The sequence below is a fragment of the Halichoeres trimaculatus genome, unplaced genomic scaffold (assembly GCF_033239565.1).
Source record: "Halichoeres trimaculatus isolate MK-OKI-2021-1 unplaced genomic scaffold, fHalTri1.1 fHalTri1_scaffold_14, whole genome shotgun sequence".
Classification (NCBI taxonomy): Eukaryota; Metazoa; Chordata; class Actinopteri; order Labriformes; family Labridae; genus Halichoeres; species Halichoeres trimaculatus.
Window position 1 is genome coordinate 12,268,446 of NW_027437192.1, and position 27,754 is coordinate 12,296,199.

Below are 27,754 nucleotides of genomic sequence, written 5' to 3' on the forward strand. Positions count from 1 at the left end.
TTCAAACTAAGGTAAAGCAAAGTTCTTTAGCTTAGCTAGCAAAGCTGTAGGCTAATCACACTGGTATGACTCAGCATATTTTGGTTTTGCATACCATGGCCTTATTTTTCGTCTTTTTGTTTAGTTTTTGAATATTGATATAATGTGGGGTTTTTTTCTTAATTGTGCAAAGTGTCTTCTTTAAATGTTGAGATAAGTTATGTTTTGTGCTTACTCTAGGGTTAAGAATCAAGAGCTAGCAGTCATGTTTTGAATTTAAGTAACTCATTCTAAGCAGCACAGATAATTCTAATCTTTTGAAAGCGGGGATTTTTTTAAATATGTTTTAAATATTTGATTTGGGAAGTTTTAGTCCAGCGACACACCTCAATCAAAACGTTGACAAAATGTGAGTAGGCCTTTTAACAACAGATTTAAACTTTGAGGTATGAAAAAAATAAGTTAGCCTAGACATGTAGGGGATGAAGAAAGAATGCCAAAATATAATCCGAGATATGATACCATCTTAAAACCATGGCCAGTAGTTTTCTGGTTTATAAAAAATATATATGTTTAACCCAGATGACACCCTGACTTTGTAGACCGCTAAGAACAAAACAAGGTAGCTATAGATCAGAAAACAGCTCAGAACCTTGAAGGCTACCCCCTGACACCTGCCATCAGTATTTGCTGAACAGGAAGTCTGTGCCATCAAGGGTTGGGGGAGCAGTGGCAAGAAAAAAAAAAAGAAAAATTCCCTCCCTGTTGGCTTCCTCACCAAGGCAACGGTGCCAAGATAGCAGAGACAGCCCACGGTATTAAAACGTCCCTCGCTGAATTAAGGCAAGTCCCAAATCACTTGGTAAGTCACAAAAAGCCCTTCTGAAACTGTCAGTCATACTTGAGTAATCCATGTTAATTTCTACAATCCCTCCCACATTCCCCTGGCTAATAACCGGCCTGTCAGCGGGCCCATTTCTCTCCCCTACGGCGAGTAGATTTAACGTGCAGCCAAGTAGGATGGCGGCTTGGCTGTCAGAGTGTCTCAGACATGGCTGCCTCCACAAGTATGCCAAGGCACGTTTTTTTCTTTCTTTTCTTCCATTTACGCATCCAAGTGTCATGTGTGGGTGCTGATCTGTGAATTGTTTATACGTAATGTTTTCCTTCTTTTTTTTTCCTAACAGAAACAAAAGGTCAAATCCATTATGTATTGATAATTCATTCACTGCTTCTGTCACCTAACATAAACTCGCCATTTTTCTGTCTCTGTTTGTGATCCACAATGACAATCAGACAGCTTTTCAATAAACACCAGCACGGATAATAATTAGCCACCAAAGCTCGCTCTCAGAACGCACTTCTCAGGATATTGCATTGTAATGAAATCTGTCCTGTGTGCATAAACCCTCCTATCCCAGTCCCTTGACTTCACCCGCCCCCCATTAGAGGCAGGACACACAGGAAGTTATTATTGGCATCCCCAGTAAATCAGACAGCTTCCTGAAAAAGGATCAATTTCCCCCAATGCACTTTCTCATTATAACCTTATCTCACCCGCAGACAATAATCTGGATTTGTCACGCTTTGTTTGTTTTTCCGCTGAACTGTATCAATCATGAGCCAAGGCAGAGAAGAGCAGAGCGAGGCCACTGCGAGTGGATACGTCTCTGAAGCATAAGTATTCACCTGATGCTGTCCCCTTCTTGAAAATAAAATAAGTCGTTTCACTCGCTTCAAAGTTTGTTTAGGCAGAGGAGAAGAGCTCGTCTTCCTGGAGGGGTTTAGGCAGGAGCGAGTGACTTTGCTCTCCACTCAACCATGTCTAATGCCGAGAGAGACCAATGAGGGGAAAAAAAACATAACTAAGGAGAGTAATGGAGAGACATTTTAGCACCAGTTTGACAGAAAGAAACAGATTAAGAGGAAAATGTGACAGGAATAAGAGGGTGAGATAAAAGAGAGCAGATGGAAGAGGGCAGAGAGAGGAGGGAAGTGATGGCTGGCATAGAAAAACAGAGAAGGGAGGTGGAAAAGTTAGATCAACACATGCTTTTGGAAGGTTAAATATGAGTAAAGTTCAGTTTTGAGAGATGAAAGGATGGCTTTGGCTGTGCGACCGCTTCCTGAATGTGACCCTCCTGACTTGGGCCCAGCTGTCCACCAGGTTGATCCCTTTCTATCTCCCTGCATCTAATGCCTCTCCTTGCACTTTTTGTTTCCTGACTCTTTTACCCCCCTCTGCCCCTGCCTTACTGATCTTTTCTTCCTACCTCATCTTTCATCCCTTCTCTCTAACGCTTACAGATGTTACTGCAACATTTTTGAATCATTTCTAAATGTTTCAGCTATATCTAGTTAAAGTATTCTAGCTAGCTAGCTCAAAGGTAGCAACTGCAGGGCTCACAGTCCCAGGTCACAGATCCATTTTCAGTAGTCATGGGAATTTGCCTGGAATAAAGAAGTTAAAATGATATGCTCTTATTTCGAAGGAGACCATCAATGTAAGTTTTTTTTGGTGTGGGAAAGTGACTACATTAAATATGGACTTTATTAAACTGATAAACTCAAGTGGCATTTGGAAACAAAACACTGTTCTCTCAAAGATAGACCTGCTGTGTACTTCTGAAGATGACTTCAAGAACAGGCACTCTGTGTATCTCACAAGGTGGCACATTGTTCAAACTGCATTATCTTTTTATTCCATAAATTTGACAACTTGAACATTTTTCCTTGGTTCAGGTCCCAATTTGTCATTAAAGGATGATGGTGGCCTCTGAAACCAGACCAGTTGAGAATCACTGCTCTATTGTACAAAATGCTGATCACCAGAAGAATCCCACTCTTAAAACAAGCTGTCCAGTTAGCTAGCAGCTGCTATCGACAAGCTAGTTCCTGCTTGCCCTGACTTTTTTCTGTTTCCTCTGAAGAAGTTCAAAGAGTGTAACTGTTATGGATGGGAGAAAAAAAAAATCAAAAATCGATATATTTGACAATATCAAAATCGGGGTTCTTTGTCGAAAAATCGATTTTTGATTTTTTTTAAATTCTTTATTTCAGTCTATGTTTATAAACTGAATTAGATAAAAAGTTACCACTTTTCTCCAGCAGAGGGTCAAATGTTTCTCTCTGACTTGTGTGATGTGCATTTTATGGCAAAATCATAGCTCCTGATATAGTCTGTAGACATTATCATCATCGTTTAACTTTTTCACATGGTGTGGTGTTAAAAAAGCAAAAATCATAAATAACGAAGAATCGCAATTTAAAGTGAATCAGCACCCCAAAAATTATAATTTAATCGAATCGCGAGAATAGCATATCGTCCCAGCCCTAGTCACTGTTATGTTAAAGTTTTTCAGTTATCATCCAACAAGCAGCAACAAGAGTGGGTTTGGACATGCTACTCTTCAATGAATTGATTCAGTTAATTGAATGTTTGAACTCTTTATCAAGGACACGGATAGATAATTTAAAGCAATATGAGTATTAAAAGTAATCTTTAATATCTATATAAACTGTTTTTTTTAACCCGGCTCAAACAGCAATGCAATAAATGGATAGGAAGAACACTCTTTAAGTTTTTAACCCTTTATACTGATCTTTGCAAGAGACAGAACTTTACAGATCCAAACAGCTGCCTCGTGTCATTTGCACCAGTTTATACATTATCCCTTCCCTAAGGAGTGATCCCTTAGTTGCATTGCTACTTTGTTGGTTCAGAACTTGCTATGTCTGTATTTGTCCACTTTGGTTCATTGGGCCAAATAATCAGGGATTTTGCAACCCTTGAAAGTAAAAGGCAATCATAATATCATCTTTCAGTGCAACACTCACAAAGTAAACAGTTTATATTTGGCATTCGTGTTACAAAGTAATCATCGAGGAATGTCTGCTTGCGTGATGCTTTGCCAGAGAGACCGAGCCACCCCCACTGATCTGATGCAGCGGTCCACTCCAAATAAATTAAATCAGAGTGTTGTTGTTTGTGTGAACACGCTGCACAGCAGCACAACACGTCTTTGTTATAACTCCTGTCTTTTTCTGGATAAATCAGCTCCATCGTCTTCTTTGATGCCTGGTTCTGTACAAGTTTTGGAAATTCACAAAGAAAAAGCTCACATAAACATTGAGCTCACTTTGGCAGTCATATTTATCCATGATTGCACAAAATCATAACAGCTTTTGTTACAAGAAAAATGCTAACACGCGGCTTTGCCCAGTAAATGACGTTTCAGCCACTGCAGCTTTCAAGTCACGAACAGTAGATTTTAGAAGTGCAATGAAAATATGGAGTCATGTCATCCTCTCGAGGATGTACCTTTATTTTGGAAGCACCTGGGTCTGTTTGCATCTAGTCAGATGATTTAAAGTGAATAAAAAGTAAAGATTGAGTTAACTGCACCCAATACCACTGCATATTGATTTCAGGTCATGGAAGTGAATAGAATTGAAGCACAGTCAGTGATAGTGTGATATCAACAAGTGTTGTCATAGTTATTGATCCCATATTCCATATTAAAGACTTGAGAGCATTTAATACTTAGTTTCATCCTGACAACCTCAGGGATCATACTCCTGACTTCGCAGTCAAAGTCAAAACCTACAGATTTTTCTTCTTTTAATATTTCTCACTTCGCGTAACTGTGCCCCCTACCAGTCTTGAGAAATCCACGTTATCTCCATGGACCTCCAGATTCCAGGTTTTTTTATCCATCTGTCAACTTAATCTAATGCAGGACCTGAGGCAATGCATTTCTTTTGGAAAGAATAATATTCAGCCTCTCAGCAGATACAGTAGGTCACCGAGCTCACAGCCTCTCGGCCCGCCTGCCTGTCCTCCAGAATGAAGATTACATTTGCTGAGGAGGATAATCATGCTCCAAGGTCTCTGTGGTATGCCAGCAATTCAGCAGGCTTGCTCTCTGTGGTTCACTGGTCAACTCCACTCTAACTCCTGCACCTTTTATTAGATAGTAGGAGAGTGGTAGTACAGTATCACGACAAAACAGATTTCTGCGTTTTCTGACTCTGGGTTGTTTTTCTGCTTTTTTTTTCTTAAAGTAGAAATTTTTGGCTAAAGTAGGTCACACCCATTGACTTTATATAAATTTAGCAAAGGGGTAATTCCAACAGGCCACAAAGTCAAGCTCAGCCTAAAGAACATCAGCTACTTTTAACACCAGCCCTTATCAGCTGACAGCTCAGCTGATTACATCGATGCATCCAGCTGGCAAATAGCAAAACAGGCCTTCTATTTAAACTGTTCAGCCTCCTCTTGCAGCCTTTTCGCCAATGTAAAGGGAGGGTCCGCAGGATTCTTCTAAGTAAAATGTCAACTTTTCTGGGAATAATCCTGCTCAATTTTCACTTCTGGGCCTCTATACATGTGTCAGTGTCTGTGTGTGCCTTAAACTGTCTCCTCAGCCTGTATGTTGAAGTTTTTGGTTGTTTTGAGACGTTTCTGGGCACAGAGTAAGCATGTTGTCCCTACATATGCACAGTGAGCAAGTGACTTTGAGTGTTGATTAGGGAATGAAAGACGCTATCCGTAGCAGCTAGGTTTGGAAGTAGCACAGAGCAATAAAAACAATCAAAGTTAATCAAAACGCCAAATAGATAAAACTTTTTCCTAAACGAGGGTGAGCTTGGCTCGACTTTCACTCACCTCTGGGCACTTGGACAGCAGCTTGGGACAAAGAGCAACGCGAGTTGGCTTTCTACTGTGCAGGTCAAATAATCCAGTGATTAGTTTATGTTAAGATGCCAAGTCAGGTGCATGGCTCTCAAGTCTGTCTCACGCAGAAACACAATACTCCAGGTGGTTGCTAGGCTAGTGAATGTGTTCTCATCGTCAAAGTCTGAAGCTGTGGGTGTGTGCTGCTGCTGGCACTGAGCCAAGGAGGAGGAGCCCTGTTTGAATTTGTGTCTACCAACAAGTAACGAAAATTCCTGTGGACCCTACTTTTTAAAGTAAACTTCTCCAAAAAAAGGAACACTTGCAAATGAATCAGCGTGATAAGAGTTAACTGTCAAAGCTGGAAGCCTGCAAATGTACATGTGTTTTTTGAGTCTCTAGTTTAAGCCTCGTCGCATCTGTTAATATGGGGAGGCATCATGGAGTGCTCATTAGTGTTAGCGTCACCTCAGGAAACAGTTGTGACATCCATTTTTTAAGTCTCTAATGTGTTTCTATTGACCTCAGAAGCTTAAAAGTAAACAGAGACAGTGAGGTCATCCGACTGACCAGAGTTGACCTTAGGACTGATTGTATCTTCCATGTGCTTGCGTCAGGGAAGCAGGATGAAAAAAAAAAGGGAGGCATCAGTTACACCCGGCCTCGTCACTGTCACCGTCCCAGGACACAGAGGGCAGTGAGATAAATCTAGCTGCTTCCCCCCAAAATAGAGTCCGAGCCTCCATTAGAGCAGGAGGTAGGCTGTGTGGGAACAAGCAGAGGTCACCGTGGTCAGCAGAGTTATTTCTGTAGCGCCACCGGACCTGCAGGAGTCGACGCCCATTCATTCATGTGACTGGCAGCCAGCGGGAAGGGGACACGCGGAGACACATGCGCACACACACACAAAAGATGAGTACACACCTATTCGCTCTGCCAATGCACGATCAGTGGGAGCGGGACTTGTTCCATTTGGTCAAACTTACTCTGATGGTGTGCAATTTTATATTTTTCTCACCTTAGGTTGTTTGTGTCTCTTTTTTCTTCGAGTGAGCGTGTATTTATATAAAAGCTGCCTGAAGGACGATGGAAACACACCTGGTTTCAGTATGACCTCATGTCTCAGACATACTGTCTCTCTGTCTGTCCATGCTTCCTTTACTGGCAGCACAGCACACACATACTGGATCTGACTTGCGGTTTATTCCTGCAGCTTTTTTCACAGTTTATACAGATGATTTACGGTAGCTTTCAAACATGGATGCACGCTTTTTGGCGTAGCAAAAACATAGCCAACGCACAAAAGAAAAAAAAACCATGCCAACAGAGTGATTTCTTACAGTTTCCTCTCTGCTCCTTTGTTCTTCGAGGCTCTCTCTTCCTCTGTCTTCCTCTCCTGCATCCACGCACACACAAACACACACACATCAATAGTCCATTAGGAGTGTGTTGCTTTCATTACCTCCAGCTTGGCCCTGAGACAGCCTTCAGAGTGGAGTACAGCCGAGCAGAGCTGGCCACGATTGCAGTATATATATAGAGAGAAGTCTGGTAATTGCCAGCTCTCTGTTCTCTCTATCCTGAGCGTCAGGTGGAAAGTATGAATCCGCGGTATCTGGGGACCACCCCTGCTGCGCCGCACCACATCTCGCTACAACTGCCTGTCCCCCCACCGGGCACAAGTAATAGGGGGAAAACAGAGAGCTTAAAGGCCTCAGAGAGTCCAACAACTGCCACTCTAACAATACACACCGCCATGGGAATAAGGGGGAAAAAACTGGCAGCCCACACTTATACAGAGAGAGGCACCTGAAGATGCAGCCTTCCTAGAAATCTTCCTTTTTATGTCTTGCTTCCTACACACCAGTAAGGGTTATCACTTCAACACAGCTTTCCTGTTGATGCAGAATATTTTGTTTTGTTTCACTTGCCTGAAGGAAATAAAAGGTCAAGCAACAAAACATTTCAGAGATCCTAAAAATTGTTTTAAATACTGTTGAAGTTCAGGTTTGAATTCTAACTCCCATAAATGTGTAGAATGGTTCTGCTAAACTACAGCGATGATCTGTATGGGGAATCGAAGTTCAATTGAATCCAATCACTAAGAATAGAATGCAGCCTTGGCCTAAGGGGTATTATGCATCACTAAGACTATCTGTTAAAGGCTATTTGAACGCTAAAGGTAATCTATGGTCCTAAACCCTTTACTGCAAGTTTTAGAAGCATGCTTTGTCTATCCATGTGAAAAAAAAACTATCAGGAAGCATAGCAAACAAAAGCTTTAATATTGGCACTGGCATTCATTATTTTCCAAAAAGGAATTAAAGTGGTAAGAGCCTGATTTTGTTGCAGCTTTCTGAAAGAGTTGTTGTGTTTGGAGATTTGTTTTCCTGTTGTTTGATTAAAACTTTAAAGATATATATTTGTTGTTTGTAAAATTTGTTATTACTAAAAGCTACTTCTCAGTGTCCATGATCAGGGTCAGATTTTCCAGAGGGAAACACCAATCTATTTACAGCACATACACCGAAAGCACCTTCGACACCACTCTGCTGGTTTAGCAGTGAGAAGCAAGATCTGTCCTTTTTCTTGAAGAAAATGATTTCTTGGATTTATTTTGTGGTAATGGGGCCCTGGAGCTGGAGTAGCAAAAAGGAAAAGAACGGGAAAGCAGAGGGAAGCTAAACAGTGGGAGTGATAGAGCATGGGCAAGCCTCTGATTGGCAAGACACCAGGAAGTGGCAAAAAGGGGAGGCAAACCGTATTCATCATTGATAAATAATCAAAAAAAGGTTCAAATTTTGGGACTATTTTACAAAAGGTTCCCTGAAAAGAGTCTCATATAAGACTGCACAGATCAGACAGCCCATAAGAAGATCACAGCGATGAATTTGGTGACATACACGACCTGCAGGGTTAAAGTGTGATTGGGCGACATCATGGAAACGCTAGATTGCAAAAAATGTTCAGGAATTGATTGAATTAGCAACATTGGCATCCTAAAGAGACTAAAAAACCAGCATGAACCATATCTACTTTTATTTTACACTGTTTTATTCTCATGTAATTCATTTTAGTGTCTATTGTCTTTTTACTAAATGACAAAGAATGCTCTTATTGTACCACCCTGCTAAAATAAAGGCTGGATAAATAACTGATTAAATGATCGAATAATGACTTCTGAAGACAATTCTATGCAAACATGGCCAAACCAGTGTGCTATTTCTATTAAAACATTCCTAATTAACTAAAGTTTAAAAATATTGATGGTGCAAAACCTGCAGGAAGTCAGGAAGTCGGGTAAAATGTGCTGGACTTGTAGTTATCAGGCAAATACATATAAAAGACTAATTTCTAGCTGTTGTTGACGGATCCAGTCCTGCTTCATTCCATCCCTCTTGACTCTGTCAAGCCATTCATCAAGGAAATGGTACGACTGTGTTGTTGCTCAGAGGCATGATAAACAAAGATGACTTATTTTTCATACAGGCTTGTTAATCATATCTACTGTGAGTGTGCTGTATATAAGCTGATAAGAGTGTTTTTTCATGTGTGGCCTTCACTCCTTTAGCATTTGAAGTGGTATTGACTTAGTGGCCTATTCACAGCAGAGCTCTTCAGAGTGCCACTGATGTAGGAATGGTAATACTGCGACTTGGTTCACCATTCACCAGCTCCCGTCTTGATCTTCTCACACACAGACACACACAGATTTATGAATTACCTTGAGCTAGTCATCTCTCTTTTCTTGCCCTAGAAATAATCTTGCCTCAGATGCATCCAGATCAATTTTTCAGGATGTCTTATTTGCCGAGTGAGCGGCAAGCTCGACGCAGCGGGAGTGGTTTAGTCTGTGTGTGTCTGTGTGAGTGGGAGGAGGGGGTGCAGTGGGGGTGTATCCAATTTCAGGCTGCAAAGCAAATGGCCTTGGAGATCAAGGATTATACAGCAGAATTTGAAGTTGAGCTGATATTGATTTGCTTTGCCCCCTCTGAACTCCCCGTTGTGCCTTCTCCATGTAAGCTTTTAAATGTTGCTGCCTTGATGGCCCCCGTCGCCAGTATCAGCCCCTGATCTATAAGGCCACAACAGCTGACCCCTATAAATATGGCCTTTTGTTGTTACAGATGTCTTGGGACACTCCATGCGGGTAAGTAGAAAGCGTGTACAGTGTATTTTGTTCAAGAGAAGGGATGGTTTTTAGTTACCCTAGTGCAACTGCTGCTGTTTTATGTGTAGATTTAAAGAGGAAGAAGGACAGACTCTCAACAGTGTTGAGGAAATATAAAGGCTGTGTGTGCACATTTGCCTGATCATGTACTATGTTCTTACTCATTAAATATCCAAATGTTTTACCCCAATCATTCTTCACCCTGCTCTTTTTTCCCTACTTTCATGAGTTTTCTGTTAAATACGCTTTGAGGAACTTAAGTAGTTATTTGTGCCCCCGGTGGACAAAGCAGCACCTCATATCTCTTTGTTGAACTTCTCCAGAGTATGTGTAGGTGTTCTAACAATTAAAAAAAAAAAAAATCATATCCTGCTTTCTCTAAAGTCAAATGTATGCTCAATGGGACTCTGTGGCAATTTTTCACAGGGAATTCAAGAAATGAAGAAAAGCAGGTATTAGAAGAAAAGGTCACCCACTTTTGATACTTTGTCCTTTTTCCTTTGGCAAACCGTGGTAGCTTTTCATGACTAAAACCCTTTTTTTTTGCTGCTATCTCTTTAAGGTCCCCCGCTCCTCAAACCCCTTCCCTCTGATTGGCCAGCTCTTTCTGGGCCTGTCTGACACAGTGCAATAGGTAGACCAGCCCCACTCTTGAGCCCCATTTCTACCAGGAAAGCCTGTTCCTTTTTGTGTTTCTACAGCCATCCGTGCCCCCTCTTGGTAGGTGGTATGTAAGCTGGATGCTAACAGCCACATCAGCTTAGTAACAGTGAGACAGCATAGCAGTGCGCCACAGTGTGCCATGCTAATAAATCCACCAAAAAAGAAAAATGCGACATAGTGAGCAAAGAGCAATGATGGAAGACATCCAGCAATTCATCTTCTTTGTGATTGGCATGTGGCCCTTTGTTCCAAAGTGCTGTCAAGCTTTGTGTCTGTGAAGGCTGAAATACAACAACCACTGTCACACGGGATGTGACAGCTCTTTTGACCAATCAATGGACTGCAGTGTTTCTGACTCCACCTTCTGGGGTTGGATTGGTGTGTCTGGCACCCCAACAGAATGGTACAAAAAAGTGGGAGGGTATGGCTTGGTAATTTTGGGATCTGTCCTGGATTTAGTCAAAGGAAACGCCACAAAATGTGTGCCATACCAAGAAAACTGAACTGAACTGCTTGGTGGAAGAAGAAGATATTGCGCTATCTTTAGAATGGGCTATTCTGATCAGGTAATAGACAAATTCAGGGACTTCTACAACATGCGTTATGGTTTGAAAATCTGTGCACATTTAGTGAACATCCAACACTGTTACTTTAAACCCCTGTTTAAAAAATAGGAAAGTGTAATACCCCCTCTTTAAGTGTAGAGTCTGTCAGCTGTACTGCTAATTTATCTCATTTCGACACACTGTACCTATGAACCTGGGGAGTGCTGATGTGATTTAGCATACTTAGTCACCCATACTCTGTGGGTGTGTATACCTCACAAACTGTTTAACAAAGTTTCCATCTGCTGAGTTCAGCTGTCTTACTATATAGCAGGATTTTTAACAGACACCTTTGAAAACAGAGAGTGTTTTAAATACCAGCACAGCTCCAAGTTTTTTCATTCATATAAGTGTCCATTAAAAATGCACCTTAATTCTTTGCAGTCAGCCTTTGCCATCATTTTTTCACCATTGTTCCTGAGGATAATTGTGGGACTCTTTTGTTGCAGCTCTGGCAGTCTTCATCCCCGCTAATTTGTGTTGCTGGAGCGGCTCCACACCGCAGCTGGTACTGATGAATGTCTGACCACCCAGATGCTTCGACTTTTTCCACACAGACGTTACGTGAAAATTCGGATCCTTTTCAGATCCGTGCAGCAGAGGCATTTATCACAAGAGTTTTCATCAGTTTTAATACGTTTTGATGTGCCGTCCCATTCTGAGCCACACTCTTGGCACCCCTCTGTGACTTCACAGCCTCCGTCTCCTGTGCCAGTCTGAAGCAAGGAATTACAGTTTGTTGTCTGTCATTTAGCCATCTCCCCTGCTTCTCTTCACAGGATTCTTCCTCTTTCTCACCATACTTTATTTTGTTCTTGGTAAAAACACACAAAGATAGAGTAAGTTTACCTTTGGCAAGGAAAAGCAAATGGAAGGAACTGAACATCAATTAAAACTTTCATTTTCAAGAGTGGAACCAGCAAAAATTAAAAAAAAAAAAATGGTGGAGGAGGGAGTTGGGATCTGATTAACTCATCAAATTGGCCCATTATGGGATAAACCAACAGTGGGGAGTGTTGGATGTCTGCTGGTGAGGGGGGGTGTCCAAATCCCCTCAATTCGCACAGCCATTACAAACAAGAGTGGATTAGCCAGCGGCCCCCCTGCTGGGACAGTGAATGGATGAGAATAGGGGAGATGACGGAGGCCGCTCGCTCCTCTCCAGCATTATCTAAATAACAGGCCAGGGAATTCAATAAGTACCAGCCTCATCAGACCTCATCAGCTCCCCCAATTAAGCCGCACATCATGGCGGCCGGCGGGCTGGTTGCTGTTGGTGACAGATGAGAGAGGCCACTGCAGTGATGCGTTCATCTCTGTAGCAGCGCTTCGCTGCCTCGTACTCCTGACATTGTAAAGTGGAAAACATAATATTTGATAGTTGAGGAGAGGTTTGTTCATTTTGGAGGAGAATCTTAAGCACTGATGAATAATCAGAGAAGCATCGGTGTTTATTTTTACGCCTTTTTCACCGTACCTCGTCCGTCCTTGAATCTGCATTGATGAGTTCATTCCACAATCGGCCGCAACCACAAGTTAAAAGCAGTTACCTTCAACATGCAGGAGCTTGATATTGATGTTGTGCGTCAATAAACTGTATCTCCCCGCCCACATAGCCTCCCTTTGTCCCCTCCCCACATACACACACAGAAGGGTCAGGACATGGGTAGACAAAAACAGACCTCCACCGCATTGATTTGAGGCCATTAAGGAGGGCTGGGAAAAACAACAGTCTTTTCATCACCTCTTTAATGTTTAAGAAAAGATTCACTCAAAGGTTTTCTCTACGGGTCAGCTGTTCTCTGGTTCAACTCTCACAAAGTAAGCGAAGGGACAGAGCTACTGAGGCTACGATAAAGCTGAGGCCATCACACTTTAGTGATCGAATGTAACTTCTAAAGACAAACAAACATAGGGATTAAGCAAATTGTTGATGGCCATCCTGGCATGTGTTCCATTATGCAGCAACAAAAACACAGAAAAAAATATGGGTCAATTGTGCTGCAAGCTGGCCTTCTTTCTCAGTTACTACTTGACCCTGGGTTCATTTCATGAGAAGCTACATACAGTTCATGAAACTTCTTAGTCTGCTACTCTCTTTGGTTATTGGGGGTATTTTATCAGAGGCACACCGACCATGAATCGCACATATAATACATGTTTAACATTACAGCTGAGGCTTAGAATAGTCATATTGACACCATATACTTGAGAATTACATGGGTAAGTAATCAGAAACAACAAGCTCTAAATCATGTCACATCTCCCCAATCAGAGGCCAAAACCTGTCACAAAACATCAATTGTGTCACCATCCTTAGGGGCAGGGATGAAACGCAGAAGTATCGTTGCCTTTTGGCCTCTCATTAACACGGAAACGACATTCAGCTGACATAAAACAGAAACTTCTGAAAGCAGCCTTCAGAGTGGAATTCTTCTGAAAGGCTGCAGTCGCCAGCAAGCCGAAGTTTTCAGTGGAAAAAAACAACGCTATCGTGTTGTGCTTGTGCTGCTGAATCTGCAGACTGTCTTTCAACAAAATGCATCTGTTGCTCGACTTCCGCAATTAGCATTCGCTAGTACACCAGATGATCACCCCAACTCTACTTCATTGGAGATCTACCAAAAGCTGCCTCTAGACAACACAGCTACAGCACTAACTACAGGCCTGGCATGCTTACTACAGCTTTCCCAGTCCCCTTAGCGTTTTTTTGTAAAGCAGATTTTTCAACTGCGTTTTTGCATTTTGGGGTGTAACAAAGTGAAAATGAAGCCTTAATGTGTGCTAACCTGGGAGAGGATTGTGCGATCAGTCTGCCTTTTAAACAGGAAAGATGCAAACATAGAATGAAAGTCAGGGGCAAACAAGAGCTTGTTTTTCCAAGAATGTTTAGGCACCTCTGACTGACCCTACAGACTGTCTTGATCAGTTAATCTCAGTTTCACCATATGTTCTGAATTGTCCAAGAAACAAATAATGCCACCTGAAAGATTGCACCCCCAAAATTTTCATTCCCCAACAAAAGGCATGAAAAACTTTCAAGTATGACTCTAAATACCAATACTGATGCCTCTGAACACATTTTACAAGTGCTCCCTCATTTAGACCTGAACGATTCAAATAGACCTTGGAACTGCCGAGGTATACTCTTTTCAATTTGGGTTTGTCCTTTCTCTAGCAAAGACCCAAAAAAGAGGCCAAGGCTTAAAGGGTTAATACATGTCTGGAGTGTTCGTGGGCAACATTTGATGTATTCAATGTGCACAAAGAAGGATGACACTTTGTTGTCTTTTTTAGGGGGGGTAGAGGGAAATTAGTTTCAACGCTGCTGAAGAGAAGAACAAAGAGAATACCTAAGAAATGAATGAATTATGAGCCCTGGGAACGTCTGATGCGCTGTTTGAAGTTAAGGAGTGCAGATGAGAGGGTTAGCCGTCACACTCTGGACCCACATTTGGTGTTACAGACTTATGCAGGGTTGAAATGGGGCAAAGAATGGAGATGGAAAGATGATGATGATGTCTGCTTGACTAGTAAGGTAGAGTTGTTAACACCTGGGTGCCAAATATTGATATTTTATGTAAAAAAAAAAAACAACTCACTTCATGACTCTTCATGGATAATTACATAAATCTGGCTAACCTGACCAGGATCTTTCCAAAAAAAGAGTGATAGCAGAAATACGTTGGACAGATGTGAAAGAAGTTGAGAGTTCAACCACCTTGGGAAAAAAACACATTACCTTTTTAGTAGATTATTGGAAAGCTTAATAGATAGAAGAGATCGATGAAAGCAAAAAATAAGTCTTTTAAAATAAGAAAATGGCCCAAAAAATTGTGGAAACTTTTTCTGTGCTGGCTCTTATTTATTGTGGACAAGGTGTGTATGTGTGCGTGTGTGTGTGAGTGGCTGCTCTTTAGAAAGTGAAAGAGCAAAGAAAGCTGCACCTGCAGCTTCTATCAACCAGTGGAAAGCTCCTTTCAGCACAGCTTTAATTACAGTGTCTGCAGCTCTGCTCGGCTCAGACGGGCCGCTCTCCTCTCAGCCAACCAAATCCTCTCACACCCAGCCGCCTTCCGCTGCCACACACTCCGCCTGATCCCTAATCAGCCACGGTGCCACTCCTCATCGATCCCCAATCAGTTACAGTAAAGGGGACGCTATGGAGCCCCCCCACACACACACATACACACACTCCACCCCTTCTCCCCTTATTAGTCAGGTGCCCTGCTTTCATTGATCATAAATCAACGTCACTGGCGGCATTGATCGTCAATCACCCCCAGTGACACTATCGATCTAGCTGCTCCCTCTGCTATAGGCCTGCCCTCAGACCCTCAGCACGGCTGTGGTGTATCGATCCCTCTTCAGATACAGTATTGAGGGCTCTTTATTGATAATTCATTTATTGTGCTGTAATTTCATTTTCTTTCCTGTCTATACTGTTGTTACGGGAAACCCCCACGGTGGAAACCTAGTTAACAAACGCACAGTCCTTTGTTTGCTTCTCCGTGCTCCTCTGACTGATATGGCTTTCATGCATTTTCTGTTGAAATGTCATTATCAATTTGGGCCCAGTGGTAGCCTAAATGTTAGATAACAATATTTGTAGCAAGAAAATCATATGTTGGAACTCCTGACCATGGGGAAATTCAATGAGGGGAAAGCACCGTTTAGCAGACACCATACATTTTTGATTTCACTTTCATGCTGGCTCACAATGAAGGACTGTTTGTAATTCCCTCAGAGTGTGAATTCATGTAACTCTATGAATGTCAAGTAGTGCAGAGCTGGAAAACACCAGGCTTACTCAGCAGAATCCAGCCATGATGAATAAACCTGGTTTGCTGTAACACCATGTGGAAGCTGAGTGTGGTGCTTCATGTAAGTAATGAAGTCCTCTTCATGAGGTAAAACCATGCTTAAAGAACAGATACTTTCTGTACTCTAAGAGCTGATTTATTCTGACTGACTCAGTGTCATATATATTGAAAAATCCTTGCCGTAGGTCTCAAAGATAGGCTGTTCTGCTGAAATACAAAGCGGCCATCTTTATGATTCATCTCTATAGATGGGAGGTTTCACGGGTCACTGGAGGCGTCGGCAGTGTTATAATACTCTGCTAACAGGGACAGAGCCAGCTCCACTGCCTGCCCACACAGGCAGTGACACAGACAGTGGCAGCAGAGGTCAAACCCCAAAGGCTCAGCACAGAAACAGCTGCTCTAAAGTCCCATGATGCCACAGCCAAAACATTCTGCCATGAAAAGAGACCTCCATGGGCCAGGCCAGGACCAGAATTATGCCACAAGGCTGAGGTAGACCAGTACACAGTTATTTTACAGGTTTATTTTGACTCTTTAATAAAAGTCCCTTTATCTTAAAGTCGTCAGTTTCACAGAAGCGCAGGTTGTAGATCACTGTGTTGCAGGCGCTTTGACTGTTACACCTTAAATACATGAGATGCGTCTCTGGTCCGTTGTTTGTTGACTGCGGACATCAACTCACACCAGCTGTGTGTTTGGTCCAGTGAGCCTCATAACTGACAGACAGGTGGGGTCACAAGATCAAGGAATTCCCTTGCTTCCTACTCCATTGTCAAGCCTCTCTTCTTTCAGTTGGGCTGTAAAACCTCCACCTGTTGACTCGTGGTCTGGCTGTGCTCATGGTGTCAGTTTGTTGTTGTCAAGCTTTATTTTAAAAGTGGAGCCAGTCAAGGTTGACACATTGACTTGATTGGAAACCTTTTTGGTCCAGTGCCATGGTAGAACAGAGTCGGACCAGACATGCCTCTGGTGTATGATACTTTTTACTCATTGCATTTTAGAACAGTCCCAATGGGGCCTCTTTGTCTTTTGATGCCAGCCTCAAGTGGACACTTGGGGAACTGCAGTTTTTGTACCTCTGCTTTGACTTTGACAGCTGTTGCCACTTTCATAATGAGTTTATCCTTTTTATATTATAATCTTAATCAGAGAAAATAGAAAAAAAAAGTTTAATTTTGAAAATATCTCTAAACATAAATGTTTTATTGCTTCACTCTTCAAAACATTATGAAATAAAGTACAGCAAGTCTCTGGTGAATCTGACTCCTGCATCTGCTGCAGATGATTTTGTTTTCCTAGCTTGGATCTTATTTCAAATCCTCTCTGCATATACTGTTTTCAATCTTAAACTATACTCTTACAATTTCACAGCGACCACAATGCGGCCAGGCTGTAATTGCCACCCTGGCCAGCTGTGTAAATCGACCACTGATACTGCAGCAACAAAGATGTTGGCAGAGCGGAGCAGCATGTGTGGGTTTTGCATTAGAAACATCTGCCACGGCTACTTTAAAACTACATCTGTGTCGAGGAACCAGCGGCTCTCAGCTCTGCCAGTTGAGATGAATGTGGTGGCGACCGTCTGCTCCTCTAGATGTTATTTTAATATGCGAAGAAGAGTTGTCAGTCATGTGCACATACCAGCTTCTTACTCACACACTTTTGTCTGCTGTTTTTCCTCATTTGTTTACTCACCATGGCTACCGTTGCATGGGGAATGGCAAGTGGAATTAGCTGATTAGGCTAAAATAAAGTTCTCGTTAACTGCTACCCCTGAACTCGTCTCGCAGGAGTTGGCTAGCAGCTGGAAACCCACCGCCTGTTTGGCGCTGCTCTTGCTCTCACATTTTCTGTGAGAGGAGATTAACTCAGAGTGAGAACTCAGAGGCACTAACATATTCACCATTTCTTCATCTGCTGAAATAATTACAGCTCTGTGTTTGTGCTCAATCTTCTTCACCTTCTTCTGTTCTCACATAAATGTTCGCATATCGATCTGGATCTCCTCTAAGACACAAAAACATGCACTCACACTCGCTTCTCTAAACATGCTGACTCCCAGAGGATCGTTCTGAGTTGATTGTTGTGTTCGGACTGAAGGTAAGACCCTCATGAAAAACATGAAAACAGCTCATTTAACAGATTTCTGCGTCTTAACTGGGTTCAGTACTGTGTGAGCTCAGTGAGCCCTGAATACATAAATAATTGGCAGAATTGATGGAAGTATGAGCAGACGGATAGATGGATGGACTGAATGAAGTCTGGTTAGCTGGGCGGGTGGATGAAAAGAAGGTTGGATGATTGGATGAATAAACAGATGGCTGGAAAGATAGGAAGATGGTACGTGGTTCTATAAGTGGATGGATGAATAAATGAAGGATGAATGGGTGAAAGCCTTGAAGGATGGATAGTGGAATGAAAGGCTGTATATTTGGTTGGATGGATGGATGGATGGATGGATGGATGGATGGATGGATGGATGGATGGATGGATGGATGGATGGATGGAAGGATGGAAGGTTTGCTGGTTCAAAAGAAGAACAGATTGAGTGATGGATTTAGGGAGACAAGAGAAGGAGAGGAAAACAAAGAGAGACAGTGAGAGGGGGAGGGGGGTGGGTGGGAAAAACAAAATACATAGAGAGACAAATGAGAGGTTAAAGGGGCTGTGAGGAGTTTTAAAGTGATATTAAAAAAGTCTCACTTCTAGATATATTCCTGATTGTAATCGACACTTTAAATTGAGATTATCAGCGCCAATATTGCTGCTTACAGGTTATTTTGAAATTGCCACTTCTTAGCTTCCAGTTTGGGTCGACCAGGTTTACCAGCTGATCAACCCCATTCTTGAAGACCAGATTGGTTTACAGCACGTCTAGGTCTCTATGACAATACCATGCCAGCTGACAAATTTATTAGTGAGAAGAGATAAAATACAGATATCTGTGTTTTTCTCTGCTAAAAACAATATCTATGACTAATTTTGTATTGATGGTGGACACTGGACACTGTCAGACAGAAAAGGAACAGAAGAAGAAAGCTAAATTCAAAGTCTTGAACAAAGAAAATTTGTTCCCCATTTAATTCCAAAACAAACACACATCTTACTACGACAGTGTGCGGAGACTCTGGGCCACAAGGTGGCGAGGGAGTGCTATTAAAAAAGACCCTCCTCATAGCATCTTTAAGAGAAAGAGAGGGGTAAGAAAAGCAAAAATGGATTGAGAAACAAAAAAAGAAAGAGCAAGTAAATAAAAGTAAAAAACTGACAAGAAATTGTGAGAGAAACAAAAAGATTGAGAAATAGAGTGGACTGAAAAGCCCTGGCAGAGGAAATTTTAAAAAAAAAAGGTGAAAAAGAAACAGAAAGCCTCAGAGAGAAGCAAGATAAGAAAAGGGAGAAAACAGGGGAGGTAATAAACACACCAACAGGGTTATAGGTATTAGATGATAGATAGATAGATAGATAGATAGATAGATAGATAGATAGATAGATAGATAGATAGATAGATAGATAGATAGATAGATAGATAGATAGATAGATAGATAGATAGATAACAGGACAGAGAGAGATGCGGTGGAGTGAGAGATGGATTAGCATGTCACAGACTCCCTACATAACATTACTCTTGTTAAGTGTGCAATAGCTCATCGATCAGAGCTTCTACCACCCGCATCCACAGCTCTTCCCTCCACTTCTCTTCCCGTAATCCATAATATCATCTCAGGCCTGCAGCGGCTGGCGTGCTGCAGGGGCCCTCTATGGGGGAAGTCTAAGCAGGGGCTGATCAATAGAAATAGAGCACGTGTAGGCAGATGCAGGGTGAGAAGCAAGGCGTTGTTGACATCCTTCTTCCTGTGCTAATCTCACTCACTCATCTATAGAGTATGGATCAGAGACAGAGGACTGGACTTCTCCTGTCACTCCTGCATCCCTCTCTCTCATCTTCCTCTCTGTCACTGCCTCCTCTTGCCTTTTTGTCCCCCTATCTGTCTCTGCATCTATCCCTTTTCCGCCACGCTCTCCTCTCAACGCTGCACAGCCATTTATCAGGGCCGTGTCATTGAGCCATGTGTGCCGTCCCTGTCAGCAAAACAGCGGGCAGACTGTCTTCATTTCTACGCTGAAGGATGCGTGCGAGGCCGGCGTGGCAGTTGTGAGAGCTATCGACTGGGATCCGTCAAAACCCTCCCTGTTGGGAAGTCGCTGTCGACTGCCTTCTCATGTTGGTGGCCATTCTGAGCTGCTCTGGAGATGATAGCATACATGTTAGAGGATTGGACGTTAAGTCCTCTTTCTCTGCTTCTGTACCTTTTTCTTGAACTCTGTGATGTCTATCTCTCCTTTTCACTGCCTCCCACTCTTTCTCTTTGTCTTTCCCATAAGACACTGCCTCCTCAGTCTGGGCAGACAGGTCAAGCCAGCTGATGGGAATCAGACAGTTGTTGATCCAATTAGAGAACCCCTCGAGCAGCATCAGAGCATAGCAGAATCCCAATAAAAACTGTCCTTTCTTCCCTTTCTTTTTTTTCTCCAAGTATGCCCTTGCAGTAAGAAAAAAACAGAAAACGAATGACTTTCAAGAGACTAATATCTCATGGAACTTCAACCACCTGTGGAAACGGTAAACCAAAGCTCCAGTAGAAATGTGCAAAGCCTCCTGTGACTGAAGCTTCTCAGTTTGACATATTTTGTTTCAAGTGGCTGAACAGTTCCCCTCTTCACCCTTTTAGGACTGAGAGCAAAGCGAGTCCAACCCAGTTTGACTTCCAGCCCTTGTGAGAGGCCTCTTTTGTAACCACCTCGATGCTGAAAAAGCTGGCTGTTTCCCTGAGCAGAATGTCTCACACATGTCTTGTACGGCTCGGGGGGCATTGCTGCATTGATTTCACCATTCAGGCCAAGCAGATGTACAGCCAGCGCATGAATATATGACGTTACTGACATTGATGTATGATAATACACGTGTTGATTTGCATTCAAGGATCAGATGTTGTTCAGCCGGCCTAGGGAGACCATCCGGAGCGTGCGAGTGCGCTTTGTCTGCAGATACCAGAATGAAAAAGGACTGGTGTGATGCTGTGTTCTCACTGTGCTGGCTGTTATTCTGCAGACAAAGGGCTGATTTCCCCCAGATGCTGGCCCACAGGAAGCACAGGCAACAGGAACAATTACTTACACACGCAGTGCTAATAAGTGCAACAAGCTTCAATTTAATACCTATTGTAATTCCACTGCCTCACACAGAAGTACATCTGCACTCTCTTGGTACATTTTACAGTGTGTTAATGTGTCTATTGATGAGCAGAAAGCCATGACTATCTTCTCAGAGCCACATGCATAGTGAGGAGTGTGATTAAGCCGAGGCTGTGATCAAATGAGGCTAGCTGCAGAGACATCATGCTAATCTGTGCATTTGTGTGTACAGTTTGTATGTTCCCCTTTAGTTGGTCCAAAACACACATACATGTGCACACAGAAAGTCTGCAGTCACCCCTTGTTAATGTGTTTACCAGTTCCTACAGCAACCCACATAAAGAGACAAATAGGAGTTCCCATGCAGCACCTTGTTAGCGCCAGCTCTTGACCTCTGACCAACAGCACTTTATGTCTTTTTCCCATGTTTCAGGATCATTAAATGGCAGCAAATTGGTTCATAATTGAGGTTTTATTTTTCCGAGCGGCCCCCTTCAAGCAGGAGCCTGTTCAAAATGTGTTGTACTTGGAACCGGTGACCTAAAGACGCAGCATCAGCAAGCTAGCATGGCCTAGTTTATTCCAGGCACTGCCAGCGATGACGATGTGTGTGTGTGGCAAGAGGTCTAAGAAAGGTTTTTAGTCTGGCAGCAGTTTGGATTGCGTGTGAATGTGTCTGCTGGTATTTTGGTGTGTTTTCGAGGTTTTATAGCGGGGCAGGAGAAGGGTGTGTGAGTGTGTGTGTGTGTGTGTGTGTGTGTGTGTGTGTCAGGGCGAGTGTGATCACAGGCTGGGTGGGGTTGTATGAGGCTGTTGATCTTGGGCAGGAGTCTTAAACAAATTGGCCGCTTCACTGTGGGAACTGGAGGTTGCAGTCACAGGGGTAACGTCAGCGTGCTCTGTGTCAGATTCTCCAAATCGCTCCGATAGCTAATTATCTCCCAGAGTGCCAGAGGAGAGGTTTGGAAGAGCTTTTGTTGTGTTACTTAGCTTTGTTTCTTTTTCTCCATTCTCATGGCTGACTGTGAAAGTTTGGCCCCCCATAGACCCTTAAGATGTTAAAACATACCAACACTCTGTGTCTGTAGAGGCTTGTTCTGAAGTGGCCATTGATGAAAAACTTTCATCAGGGTGTTCAGTTGATAGTTCATAGGAAAAGCTGATCAACCCCATTCTTGAAGTCCAATCCTTCAAATCTTTGATTTTACCTAAATCCTTCTTTTGGCAAGTCAGTCCAACAGAAATGGTTCAGGATTTTGGGATGCCAGTCACAGACAGAGCCCAGACCACCCTGGTTACTGGTTTGTATCTGCCTTTGCTACCAAGGTTAAAAGAAAGCATGTTATCATTGAGTGAATCAGTGATTCTGAATGTATCAGATAAACTGATATTTGAACAATTTTTGACACTTAGTATAACATCATTCCTCTTTGGTTCCACTGCAGTCATGAAACTTCCCCCCGTCATCATCACAGTTTGTTTTACTGCCGTCACTACCTTCTCGACTCTGATAAGACCCCCCACCCCTCCATCCTTTGCTTTTGGTCAAGGCCCGATCACCCCTAACATCTGGGAGTGCAGATTAAAGCCTCAACAATTCTCTTGGTGGGTGTCACAGCATGATGAAAGGTCCCGTTGCTCAACCTCCCACAGACAGCCGCATGTCTTAACAGAGCGGCTGTGTCACGAGCTGCCAGGCCTGTAATGTGAACGCGATGACAGGCAAGCTGTCAGGTCTTTTCTAAGCCACCAGGTGCGGGGAGGCAGCCGTTCACTGTCTGGACAATCTTGCTGGCTTTGTGCGTACTTCACTGTTGCTGAACTGTCCAGTGTTCTGAACTGAGTGTTTGATCCTGGTATGGATTCTTTCTTTGCTCCTTGTTTTCTCCATTGTCTCTTTCTTCAGTCACCCACCTGTTTCTCTTATCTCCGTCACTCCCCATCCACTTTTTGACTTTCCCTTCTTTCTCACTGTCTCCTACGTTTCTCTCCGCTCCTCACTCTGATTCCTAGACCCAAAGATCCTCTGCCAAGAGAGGCACCAAGTTCTCACAAGAGAAGCTCACTAAGAACTTTTTTCCTTTCAGTTTTCATCATTCTCCTCTCTTCATCACCTCATCACATGATGACTGTTTGTCTTTTTTGTGCACACCTGCAGCTTAAGTGTGGGAAAGTGCCCTTTGAGAAGTTATCTTTACAGAGACATATGTAAACACAATTCTTTTAGCACCTCTTATTGGCAGGACAGCAGACAGAGCAAACAGCACAGAGGGCTTTTACTGCTTTTTAATGGAACTAAAGACGGATGATTTATGTCTTATTCTCCTGCTGATAGAAATGGTTACAGTGCCCCTAGTGTGCTCTCCAGGAACAGTGTCATTCATAATCAACAGCTTCTTCTCAAACAGCACAGCCTGCTAAGTCCCTTGCACTGGTGGATGCAGAGTGGAAAAAGGCATAAAATTTCAAATAAAAGAGAACATGGCTGTAAAAGTACATCACAGAGGGAATATGCGCGAGGAACAGGAACGCCTTCTAGAAATAAGCCTTGGCTGGCAGAGCCAGAGTCCTGCATTACCATCTCAGAGGTATTTACAAGAGCGATTACTGTGATTATTATTTCAACAATACCCAGCAATGCTCTTTCATGGGTTGCCAGCCTGAGCCGGGGTAGGGAGGGCCTGCCAACATCGTCGGTCTGGGAATCTGTCTCGAGCTCCATAGGAGAGCAGAGAGAGTGGAGGGAGGAGGGAGAAACAGAGATACCGCGGTAGTAGCAGACTCATGAAACACAGTTCAAAAGGCTTCTTCTCCTTTGAAAGGGGTGACAGAACAAAGTCCTCCTAATATGATTTTGTCCTCTCTCCCTGTCTCTGCAGCTCCCACGGAGCCTTTGCTGTGCAAATTTGCCGACGGAGGGCAGAAGAAACGCCAGAGCCAGAGCAAGTACCCTCAGAACGGGAGGCCGTGGCACAGAGAAGGCGAGGTAAGAGACAAGAGCCGTCAACACCCAGGGTGTCACAGATTTATAACATGTTTGTTTACTCTTTCAAACCTAAGATGAATAACTGTCACAAGGTGCAGAAACAAATCGAATAAACCAGGAGCCCTAGATAACAAGGGGTTTTGTTAAGTGACCAACTTTAAAACCTGGTTCACCTCAAGCATGATCCGAACATCAGAGATTAACCTGAAAAACTTTATTTCTTCCTCATCGCATTTTGATACCCAGACCTCTATCTGCTCTCTGACTTCCTGAATCATAAATTATTGAAATGGTCTGCTTAGTTTCTTTTAACAAAAGAAATGATTAAATGTTTGGAGTGACTACATTTGGCTTTGTGATTACAGAATGTTTGCTCTCAGATCTTTGAATGAACAGGCACAGCAGGTGCAGGTCCTCAAAGCCGGCCTGAGTATGTTGGTTTTGCCCATTAAAAATTTGTCAGATCTTCTCTGCCAATACCAAGATCAATAACCAATCTTAATCAATCAACTAATCAATCAATATATCTTTATTTGTATAGCGCCAAATCATAACAAACATAATTGCAGGACACTTTCCAAAAACACTAATGGGGTTAGATCTGTTAACGTTAATAAAAATTTTATTGGCAGAAACCCAACATCAAGACAAAATATCTGTCTTATCTCGTCTTAATCCACAATGAGTACAGCACTTAGCAACATTTAGCAAGTTACAATAGCAAGGAACAACTTCCCTCTAATAGGCAGAAACCTTGGGTAGACTCGTGTTAGACAAACATCTGCCTTAACCCCTTACTGCCTGAATTAATTAACAGTTATAAAAATATATGTTTTTTTTGGTTGTTGTTTTTGATTTTTGCATTCTTACAGATGTTAAATTAAGTGGAGATTGTACATTTAAGTATAGTACACACAATAGTTATAACTAAGTTATACTGTATGTATAGACACGGGAAGTTCATCCCCTGACCAATATGTTGTGGCATAGTGGATCTGATTCGATCTTTGGTATGTGTAGAATATGAATCAATATGTAATGATGAGATACAAAGGTAATTTCAGCTGCATAAAGACCTGATAGGGTACGTAGCAAATTTGCGTCAACAGGCATCAAGGGGTTAACTGTGTTGTGGTTAGAGAGATTTTCATTCCACTTCATACTGTTTAAACCCAAACTTCATGAGTTTCAGGCATTTACATTAGTTGATGAAACGCTAAACCTTAAACTCAAGGAAAAATCAAAAGTCACAACAAGTAAACATGCTTAATACTAAGCTGATTTACTTTGTTTATACTGAGAATTTAGCAGGTGAAGGAATCCAGACTGAGGACCACATGCCGTCATCTTGCTAGGCTTGAAGTGCCTCAAAAACTGCTCCCCCTGGTGACTGGCTGCAGTGTGGGTTAAAAAATCCATCTCTCCAGTCATTCCAGATGAGCTGTGGTCAAACTTTAAAATATTAATACTGATAATTTTTTGATAATTGATAGTGTTTCTCACACCCAATTGTTGTGGTGATGTCAAAATAATATTGCTGCCTTGTGTTCAAGTCCTCTTTTTTCTGAAAAGTTCAGTTTTCATTGGTTATAAGTGGTTAAAAACGAGGCTTTGGGTCACATTTAATGATAATTGACAGCTGCTGCTCTACTGTATTTTTTTCGAGGATTGTGAAATATGTCAGACGGGAGAGCCAAGAAGAGATTGGACTCTCCAAAGAAAAAAATTATTATAATTCTTGGCCCCTGGCTCCAATCCCTACAATTGTAAAAGGTGGAGCCATGCGGTCCACTACATATACAGTCTATGGTCTGAATCCCTGAATGCTAACAGACACAAGCTATTTTCTTTCTTTGAGAAAAACCATTACTCTTCAAGAAGTGATGATAACGAAGTGCTGAGGTCAACATTTTCAAGTTGACCCAGTTAAACCATATAACAATCCAACTCAGTGACGTGACATACGAGGCATTCACCTCTGAGGTCATAGTGTTTCTAATAGCAGACCCCACCTCACTCATAAGGCCCCTTGAGTCAGCTCCAACATCTGGTCTTACGTTCACCATTACTGCCTGCCATTTGTATTTACTCTCAGGTATGAGGCTGTTAAAAAAAAGAGCGGAAAAACACCCAGATATCGATCAAGCTGCCCCCGGATGCACAGGCGCTGTCACGTAAATTGCATCTCAAGCCAAACGCCTCAGTGAACACGTATATTCCCGCCATACATCAGGATGCAGGGAAACCAGAAATTGGATACAGCGCCATGGTAACATATTCATCAGCAACATGTGGAGACAAGGTTAAAGTGTCTTCATATGATACAGAGCAGCTATACTGGGAAGGACACGCAGAGGAGACAGGTAGAGAGACCGGACTATATAGAACAGAATGAATAAACACACACATACACACACATATTGGGAGAGGCTGACAGTTGTGCTGAAGCGGCAAGGTAAGGGAGATGAAATGTTTGTCCTTCAGCAAACACATGCTCTCTGTGTGCCTGTGTGGGTGGTGGAGGTTCTGTGTGTGTGTGTGTTTGTGGACACTAAACATGTATGTGCGTGTGTGTGTGTGTTTGTGTCTGTCCATCACATGTTCAGCAGGCCTCACACCTATGAGCCAGTGGAGCGTGTTTAACCTAAATCACATTGCTACATCCCCCTGACACTCTGCTCATTGACAGGGTCAGCTAAGTTGACTTGAGGTGAAGAGAGATGATTTTGTGTGAGTGTGTTTGTGTGTCTGCTTGATCTTTAAGAGCTTAAAGGAAAAAAGCTAGCCACCAAAACAGTGACAAGACTCTTTTCATCCTTTGCTTAATTCATTCCCCTCCACTCACCTCCTTTATGTTACACTCTATCTTTGACCTAATCTTAAGCCAGCCGCCCACTATGTCACACTGATCTAACCTCCTGTAAAATATGTTTTTATACCGCTAATTTGCTTTTCTGGAGCACATCCAGCTGCAACATTATTCGTAGCCAGAGAGTTTGACTTCTATATTAAGTTTAGAAGTCAAATTGAGGATCTCACGTTGGGTTTTTGGCACACAAAGTGCAGAGTTTTCTAACTTGAGACCTGCATTTTTGACCTCCAACATATTTTGGCTACAAGCAACTTAGACATTTGGTTAAGCAGAGGAAATCCTCAGATTCTGGTTTGCTGAAAAATGTCCTGTTATGTTTAAAAAAAAAAGAGAATTAAGACTTGGGGCAAAATATTAAACCGGTATGTTTTTCTCACCCCAATGGCATTTTTTTACCCTGTACAAGCAACTCAGTTGTCATTTCTGTCTTTAAATATCTTGAAATATTAAATTTTCTTTTATTTCGGGTAATGTCTGGCCCATATCAAGTGTACAAAGATGAATTTTGCTTAATATAAGAAGAAGACTTGCTCAATTAACTTTACCTAGATTTTGCAGTGCTTTAACTCATTTTTGACAAAGTTCTTTAAGTCAACCTAACACGACCACACAATGCTGCTTTAGCTATTCTCTGACTTTAATGATAAAAAGCTCAAGTCTTTGATTATTAACTTGGCTGAAACTAAAATCATATCACCAACAAGCTTAGCTGAGGTTTTCTTTTTTTGCAGACAGTTGTTCTTAACAGCCAGAAATGACATCATGAAGGCTGTGAGGTG

General features: G+C 42.4%; 1 protein-coding gene across 5 annotated transcripts in view; it reads left to right on the forward strand.

The window, feature by feature from the left end:
• LOC141803459 (RNA-binding motif, single-stranded-interacting protein 3) overlaps positions 1-27,754 on the forward strand; it is a 372,997-nt gene that overhangs the window by 288,889 nt on the left and 56,354 nt on the right. For all 5 annotated transcript variants that reach the window (XM_074687515.1, XM_074687514.1, XM_074687516.1 and 2 more), the window contains one exon: positions 23,997-24,103. In XM_074687515.1, coding sequence (XP_074543616.1) covers positions 23,997-24,103 — 107 coding nt within the window. The remainder of the gene's footprint in view (positions 1-23,996; positions 24,104-27,754) is intronic.